Below are 9,293 nucleotides of genomic sequence, written 5' to 3'. Positions count from 1 at the left end.
GCCCCGAGAGCCCAGCGGCCGGTGAGCCGCCCCGGGTTCCGCTGCGAGTCTTCCATCCTCACCTGGGAACGCTGACAGGATCTGGCGCGGGGCTCTGCGGCCGCAGCCCTGCCAGGGCTTGGTTTAACAGCCGCTGTGAAACGGCGCTGCCTGGCACTGTGGATGTCACGTTTAGACTTTACCTAAAGTATCAAAACTTTTCTTCAGCCTTTCACGAGGAGTCTGGTTGAGACTCCAGGGTGTTTCAGCTCTGAAATTACCTCAGCGTGGAGAGCGCAGGAGCACAAATGGCCGTGGTGGCCCTCGTGCCGCAGGCTCATGGCCGCCCATCCGAGCACAGCGGAATTTCCAAAGAGGTTTTTGGAAGTGAGTGGAGGCAAATAATGCTGCTATTTGTGTTCATTTCCCAAGTCCCAACAGCTGCTCTGCCGATACAGTGGTATTCACAAAACAGTTGGGGACACTGAGAGTTCAGTACTTTTTGGGGGGATTTACACCAAGCCATTTCTGGCTTTCTTAAGCAGTTCTTGCACTTAAGTGAATTTCACGTTTTACACCCTCAGGATGTAGTGCCTGATGCTTATTCTGCAATTCAAAGCCATCTGGTAGCTTCTGCTTCAGAGCAGCTGTACCAGTTAGCATCGCCCTCTCTTAATTCCACCAGTACTACATGGGAACTTACAGCACTGTCATTTTCAGCACTACTCAATGCTACTCAAAATTATAAAGAATCATAAAGCAAGTTACCTTTCCTATGGACTCAACAGTGACAAAAGATACTGAATTAAAAAGGTACCTTGGAAGCGTCTCTTCTCTTTGCAGTTCAAGTGTGGTGCGGATCCATTCCTCCATGTTGTCCCCTGCCTTCTACTAGAGGTGGAAAGAAATGCTGAACAAATGCTCACCGTAGCAACTGCAATGGGAAATAGCCAACTTTTCCACAGGACCCCCAAAGTATATTGAGAATCGACCCCTGAGATCCCTGGTCAGACACTACCAATGGTTTCTGAGTAACTCGCACAGAGGTGGAAAACTGCCACTCATATGAAGAACCTCAGCAGCGGCCAACAACGCTTGTTGCCTATTCAACTGATTTTGCAATAGTTTTTTTTCCCCAGATGGTCCCAAACCAGCACTTTAAACCTTACAAACACTTGAGAATTATCTAAAAAACCCCAACAAACCCCGGAAAATAGGGTTTATAGTAGGAATTAAATGAGATTTGAAAGGAACCAATTTGTACTTTGATGGAAACAACAGTTAGGATAACTGGCCGCTTCGTTTTCACTTCCCAGCTCTGCACTTCATACTCTAGCTCAGGTTAAGACATGGACGGATCACCTCTGTGGTACAGATTTCACCATCCAATAGACTGTCATTTTAAGGTCAAAATAAATTCGTCTTTGATGAAGGATGCAATGTTCAGGTACGTAGGAAACCAGTGTGGAACAAAGTTCCTGAGCTGCCCCGCACTGCTGAGCTGTGGTTTCTCCTAGCCATTCCCATCGTTACTGGGCGCTCTCAGCCACTTTATGCACTCGACCATAATGTTGTTTGCAGAAAGTTCTGACAGACCATAGTCTGCAAGCCGTATGGCTACAAAGCATCTCAGCTTGGGCACCCATCACAGCCACTAGGCAGGTTAGAGCCTTGTCAGACACTTCATCGCCATTGGTGTCTGAGGATCTCTCTGTAGATACTGTCTGCAGAACCAGGACTTTTCAGTTACTCATTTAGTCTTGCACATCACATAATGTACACTAAATACAGATCACTCATTACCTTTTGTTCAATATATGGCTTTTAATTTAAATTCTTTTTAGTCCGAGAGCTACTGTACTTCCTCCTCCCAATTTTATTACAATTTTGGATATCCCATGTGACCCGGACTGTTCTTAAAAAGTGTTTTTTTCCTAGCAGAAATCTCAGGTCATATTCATTATCAATGAACTTAGATATATAGACCTATTTACCAAAGAAATTTTCATTTACTGTGCAAAGGAAGGCTACTATGGATCATACGGTTTATATAGAGAATGTGAAATAAAATGTGAATATATGAAGAGGATAATCCTCTAAACAGATCCAGCGATTAGAGAAAATGCAGAAAATTCAGTAGTTTAGCTCAGACCCATGTGTGCTCTGTTCACGTGTTTACAAAATAAACGGGTGTAAATCAACAGAGTCCAAATAGGTTACATCTACCAGATAAACGACAACAAGGAAATTATTGGTTCAGTTGAATGGAGAAATAATAGAAAAATTTAAATCAGGTAAGGGACGAAGTAAAAGGGCTTTTAGAAAATTACAAACAGACTTCAGGCATCGATCTTGGAACTAATCTTTTTAGTAAAAACATTTTTGTTAACTTTGCAGATGGAATCAGTCAGCGACAAAGATTTGTTTACAGGAAGAATGGGAGTGCAGATACAAGAAGAGCTGGAGGACTGGGAGGACCACTGTAATGTAAGTACTGAGAAATTCAACAGTACGAAGCGTCAAACGGTGAGCCTGGACTGGTGGGAGTAGTGATGAGAGGGTCTGTTGGGAGCTCCTATGAACTAAAAGCGACCGAAGAGAGAAAGTCCCACATTTATCACAGAATGGCTCTGAATCAGAAATACAATAGAGCCACTAAGGAGCCAAGCGTGATCCTTTAAATTTAAAGGATCGCGTTATTTTCGCGGGAGAGAGGGAACTATCTACATTGAAATACCTGGTGCCTTAGCCATGAGCCGTTATCTGGAACATCTGATTGCTTCTGGGCAAGCCTATTCAAGGAAAATTAATTCAAACCAGAATAAACTTGCAAGCCAATGCAAGGAGGATGATCAGAATCAGAGAACTTAGCTTTTGAGAGGAGACTAACATTTCATTTTGTCTAGCAAATGAAGACCAAGAGATTTAAGAGCCTTAGAGGTTTAAGTCTCTCTAAGCTTAACTAGAAAAATAAACTCAGCTGGAACACTTCAGCTACTTATGCTGAAGAACAATACTGACGTGACAGATGCACAGAATTGTAAATACATTGGCACAGACATTATAGTAAGCTTCACTACCCAACAGTTCTGAAACTGCCTTCTAACAGCGGAAGTCGGGGCTGAATCCCAAATATGCTTAAAATGGACCTTTGCTAGCAGTCTAGGCAATTCCATGGCATAAACCCCAACAGGGGATTAACTTCAGGACTCAGCCCAACGTTCCCATACGTGTCCCAACACCACAGTAACATTCTCTAAATTTCTCAAGCGATATTCAGTAACAGTTCCATGCTTAAACAACGTGTCAGCCCAGATGCTTCTGTGTTTGTCCAAAACAGCTGAGGACACCAGCACAAACACTGCACGTGCCCATTTCAGGAATGTAGTATTTTCCCCTCGGGGATGAGCCAAAGGCTTTACTGCTTTCACAGCTACAGCGCTAGCCTGCTAACACACACAAAAGGCCGCATTGTCCGACCTTCGCAATCCTCTATATAAGCACCAATGATTTATTTTGCTAACACACACTATCCATGCTCACGTCAGGCTCCCTTTGAGGTGCAACTACAACAGCATCAGAGAAAACCCTCTGCTTTTGGGAGAGGAACGCTGCAGCAAGAGACTCCTACTGAAAGTCCTTACAGAGGGTCTGTAAGCCAACCAACCAAATTATCTGGAAGACCAAATGTGATGATCATTCTGCAGTTTTCCTTTTTGGAAAGTCTTCCCAAGCTGTCCAAGTCTTGTCCTTGAAACCAGCCAAACCACACTTAAAAGTCCAAATACAAGCACCTCATCTGGCTATATCAGAAATGTGTCTCGTTTAAAGAAAACCCACCGCTACTGCCATTCCATTCGTGGCTGATCAGCACGCTGCTACAGGGAGAGACGCAAAAGGGTTTGTTTTTTTTTCCCATAAACACATTGCACTATGGTTTTCATATTGAAATTTAATTAAAGAAAAATGTCTCAAAGTGATTAAGCATGTCTGACTTCCAGCTTTTTTTAATGGCACAAGCCAGTGCAGTAAATCGTAGAAAGCGAGCTCAGTTAGAATTTTATTTTAATTAAAAAAACAAAACAAAAAAACTCTCAAGATGTGAGGTCCTATTAAAAAAGTGGCTGTTCACTTGTAAACAGAATAAAAATGTTAAGAACACAAAGTTCGATACAGCTTAAACAAAACCATTTTTCTTTAAGCAGTACAAGTAACGTGACACCACCATAAAAACACCGAGAGCGGGAAACCAAAAAATGGCAGAAGAATCACATAACATTATTTACTAAAATGATAAATTATTTACATTGAATATTAATAGCTTGACATTTTTATTGCTCCAATGGTAGCGTGTTGACAGGTAAACGTAGTGAACTGTCATAGTGGGACAATAATAAACATATATTCATGGGTTTGCATATGGAGTTTTGTACCTATCAAGGAAAGCATTGGAACTTTTTTTTTTTTTATTTATCAAGACCACACCAGATTTGGCAAAAATGTTTTCTGTTTCAAAGTCACCCATCTACAACTGAATCCACACTTCCTAGACTTGTCCGTGCACGTCTTGGAACACTTCTTTTTTTCCTCCTACAGTAAAAAAAACTTCACAGATGCAGGTGGGGAATCAGTAGGTAAGAGCTTTGATGCTCTGCCAGTGTTCTTTAATACTTCAGTACTCCTTGGATACAAAAACTTTACTAGATACAAACCCAAATATTTCCTAGATAAAAGCTAGAAAAGAAAGTTAGTGTCAACATGTTTATATGAAAAATTAAACATTGACTTGGTAGACAGCAACTGCTTTTAAAAACCTGCTGCAAACTCACACTCCTGGCAGCCGCTAGTTCCCTCTTCTCCTTGCTCTCCGCACGTTTTCTCTTTTGTTGAAACCAGTCAAGGCACTTTCTTTACCACTTCCACTACACTTCGCTACCATTAATCTCTGTTAGATTGCTACAGATTCTCCAATTAGCAAGCATCCTACATAAACAGGTTTACCAATTCACGCTGACTTCTTATTGTCAGAAATGAGGTTTTCAGTCTTGTGAGATACAATTACCCCTGCATGTTTTTATATTAAAGCAAAGGGTAGCCCAGGCAAAAAAGAACCTGTAGGCAGAGCAGAAGGGCACAGAGCTCACGGCAGTACATACAGCTGCCGTCACCTTTATGCGAGCTATGGAACCTGTGTCTTTCAGATACAAAGGTAATACTGTGTGCTGGTTTGGCGTTTTAATGCAAATTTATCTACTTAGTAAAACATGGAGCTTCCTGTAAATGGCAGTTTTGGCCCTTGTATTCTTTACTTGTTGCTTTATGGCCACGTATGTAAATGTTTATTAAAACACAGAAAGTAGAGACCCTTTCATGGTTTGAAGACTATACAATTAATAATTAACAATAAAGTAAAACATATAGAATTTACATACTTAAAATGTAAACATCAAAAACTAATATTCTGTACTTAAGTGCTTCGCGGTGCCCAGGAGAGACCCGGGGCAGACAACCTGCTGCAGGCAGAGCAGCCTGCGGCACTGGAGGAGGCCAGGCCCCCGGGAAGGGGCCGGAGGGATGAGGGTGGAAAAGCAAAGCAGCATGGGGTGCCCAGGGAGCAGCCCAGAGAGACCGGGGGCTCCTGTAGCTCAGGGTATTCTCTCAGTGTAGCACAGCACTTCACAGAAACAAAACAAATCAGGTTGAGAAATTGTGAACCGAATACAATGAAGTCAGCACAGACTGAAGAGGATTTCTTTTAGCAGCGAGACTGAAGACCGCTCAGCATTCACCGCTGGCAATTACCAGCACTCTCATTCGGCTTGCCTGCTCTCTCAGTTGGAAAAGAACATTTTGAAAATATAGTCACATAGAGAAGAAAATGAGAACCTGCTGAGACTTCTAGAGTTTCCTACACAAAAAAAGAAAATTACTAACAAAGTTCTGGCATAACAGTAAGAAACTTCCATTGTTCTGTTAATTAAGCTAAGCTCCCTTCATTTACTCCAGCAACTTTTTTGTAAGGGAAATACATACAATCGTGTGTGCTATTTTGGTTTTGGTTTACACTGCATTTTTCCACCATTACGTATTTTCTCTGCTTCCAGTTAAGATTCATCCTAAAAAAAATAAACTGGAGAGAACACTTTGCTTGGTTCTGTGACAGAAATCTGAGTTGCAAGGTGTAGCTAACGTTAAATTCCACCAGCACAGTAGTTTTGTATTCACTAGGTTACAAATACAACTACACAGTTAGTTGTTACCAACCTACCAGTCAAAGGAAACCTCCGCACTAAGCGTACAGATTTCAGAATCTGAAGCATCAGTCTGTGATTGGAAACTTGCAAGCACTGGAGGCTGACACTCCTCAGCTGCACAGTCAGAACAGCACAAAATTTGATTTGAAATAACAACTTGCATGTAACTGGCCTTCTGTAAACACTGCGTACCAGAAATCTGGCCTACTACAGTTATGAGAATGCAATGGCCTTACAAATACTGTCTTTTAATACAATACTGCATACTGAAAAGATGCAAATACATTCAGAGGAAATCCCACGTCATCGTGAAACTAAAAAGCAACTTGGGGTGATGTCGCAAGGAGTCAAGCTGCAGCAAAGAAATGCCTGGACACTTAGGGTGATGCTCATCACAACTTGCAGATACTCAGCCATGTGCTCTTGTTTCTCTGATTTCTTATTTCTAGTTAGGAAAGGGAGGGGACTTGCATCGATTTTCGTTTGCTTACTATTACCAAGTGGTCTTGCTTAGGCCAGCCATTACAGGAAGTTTTTCTACAATTACCTCCCTTCCTGAGATAAGGCAAACAGGGAAGAATCCAAAAATGCCTGTGAATTCCACAAGGCATCTGTGGCTCTTCAGATGGTGCCTGAACGCCAAAACACATGCATGAACCCTTTCGAGCAATCCACTTCCTCCCACCAGCATATTTTGAAACACTACTCTGAAAATTTATTTCCCCTGGCAAGAATGCTGTGTCACTTAACAGTTAAAATATTGAAGTACTATCACACTCCAAAAATAACGGAAGTGTTACTTCAGCTTTGATTTGGCTGTTCCGTATTTTTCTTCTTAATGAGGAAGGTCTCCAATTATAAAACATTTTTTTCCTTACTTAAAAACTTGACATCCATAGATTCTGAACTTAAAAAGACGCTTTAGGATATTTTGCTAATAGCAGCCGCCATCTACCCCACAAATTCAATTTTCAAAGGTGAATGGTATTCAAGCTTCCTGTTTCAGGCGCTACGAACAACACCTGAAACACTTTTTTTAAAAAAAAAAAAAAAAAAAAAAAGACAGAAATGCTATGCATTTTTCATCCATTTACTAAACAAAGTGCAACTGAGCCCTACACATCTGACAGTACGTACAAACTCATTATGGCTTTCCCATAAAACCAGCACGTGAATGGGTCTATACAGTCAGGGGGATACTAGCAAATGTAACGAATAAAACGATGTCGGACTGTTGGCAATAGAATAAGAGCTATATTACATTCTGTAAACCTTGGCATACCACACTTTACATTATGCAAAGAGTCAATATTTACAAATCCATAGTGGGTAAAATAATTAACCCCCTAATGTAAATGATGATTTTGCAAAGTGCAGGACAAAACCAGTGCTGTTGATTGCAAGTCCTATGCAAGCAAGTTATACTAAAATCATTACTACTAGACGCTTACCTGGACATTTCTACTGAGGGTTTATAGGATTGCGACGTTTAGAATGAAATATAGTATGACACAGCATTAGGGTGCATGTTTGAGGACAGCAAATATAGAAATTAATAAGGCAGCATGCTCAGAACAAGTTTAAGCAGCACTGATGTTAGATCCCTAGTGGCAACTATATCAGTTAATGTTAAAAGTTCAGAGTGCAACATAGAAGCCTCATTTAACATAAAAAAATGTGCAAATTGTTCTCTTCTTAACAAAAGAAAGTAACATAGCGAGGAAGATATTCTACTGAAGAACATTTTTAAGTCACAGCAAAGTAGACCATCTTCTTTCCAAAATCATCTACAAGGCACTAAGGGTAGAAAATGACAGGTAACATGAAAGATCAAATGCTGTTCCTCAGTCAGGTCGAAATATGGGATATTTTGGTAAGAACTCTATTAATATTACCTGTTGAAGAAGGGAAAAAGACAAGAACAGAACACAGTAACCAAGAAGTTCAAACCTTCAGCACAATTTCCATGCAACATTAGCTAGCACGTAAGACTGAACACGCCTGTCAGGAGGGAATGTTTCCCAGAAGAGCAAAGTGGAGGTTTCAGTCATTTTGAAATACAGGGCTTTTGGACGCTTGACTTTTTTGGGGTGACTCTCTCTTTTCTTCGTGCCTACACAAGCTTCATGGCTATACATGAAAATGCATGGGGGACTAGTAGGACCACAGAAATATTTCAAATTCTGCTTTCCTGCTTTCTGCTTTAAGTGGACTGTCTTGGTTAAAACTTTATGAAATTCAGAGCTAGCAAAAAAACCAAACAAAAAAATCCAGACAAAACCCCCACCAGTATAAAAATGTGATATTTCTGCACAAAGAATTTGAATCAAAGTTATTATGAATACCAGTGGAAAAGGTGGATAAGTGTTTAAGAATTATGGCCTGGTGTGGGAATCACACCAATGCACAAAGTCCCAGTGGGTCTCCCTCACTACAAATTACAGACCGAAGCAAGTGCACCTGCAGTGCAAACATGGAATTGTTCTGAAGGGAAATCATCTTTAGTGGTGACAATTTCTACATCTCAATATATGCCGTGCTGCTCTTGTTAAAAGTGGCCCTCATGGGTGTACATAAACACGACTGCACATTTTTGTGAGAGATTTTTTTTGGATAGGTGACAGTCTAGTAAGGCATAAACTTTAGGTAAATCTATAAAATCGTAGGTATGTTGAATGCTGAATAAGTAACAGAAGCAATACTTACATATTCCATCATATTGCTAGTTTCGCATTTCCTTTTACTCAGCTTCCAGTGCAAACCAAGCTAAGAAAATAATTACCAAAGGATTAATGCATACCACAGCATTGTTCTCATAAGTAACATAACAAGCATTAGCAATATCCAATTATTAGGATCTGGAACACTGCAGACACAGGTTTAAGATCAGTATAAAGCATAGAATTATAACAGGACTCTAAAATGCCTACATGCAAATTATGCAACAAACCCCCTACTATTCTTAAAGCTGAAGAAAACAAGCACTCTAACTTTTCTTACCTTATGATATAGTCTGTTATTTTCCCATTCTAATAACTTCTGAATTGATCTTCTAGTCTA

The 9,293-nt window shown here is 40.6% G+C and overlaps 1 protein-coding gene across 1 annotated transcript in view; it reads right to left on the bottom strand.

Annotated features, from left to right (window-relative positions):
• The window catches only part of LOC104126070 (pre-mRNA 3'-end-processing factor FIP1-like), a 50,278-nt gene that overhangs the window by 25,999 nt on the left and 14,986 nt on the right, over positions 1–9,293 (bottom strand). Inside the window, exons 5-6 of the mRNA XM_035894047.1 lie at positions 9,234–9,290; positions 8,940–8,999 (exon numbers count right to left, since the gene is read on the bottom strand). Of these exons, the coding sequence (XP_035749940.1) occupies positions 8,940–8,999; positions 9,234–9,290 (117 nt within the window). The remainder of the gene's footprint in view (positions 1–8,939; positions 9,000–9,233; positions 9,291–9,293) is intronic.

Source organism: Egretta garzetta, unplaced genomic scaffold (assembly GCF_000687185.1).
Source record: "Egretta garzetta isolate BGI_Z169 unplaced genomic scaffold, ASM68718v1 scaffold595, whole genome shotgun sequence".
In the NCBI taxonomy this organism is placed as follows: Eukaryota; Metazoa; Chordata; class Aves; order Pelecaniformes; family Ardeidae; genus Egretta; species Egretta garzetta.
Note: the sequence above shows the minus strand (reverse complement) of the source record. Positions and strands in the feature narration are given on the sequence as shown.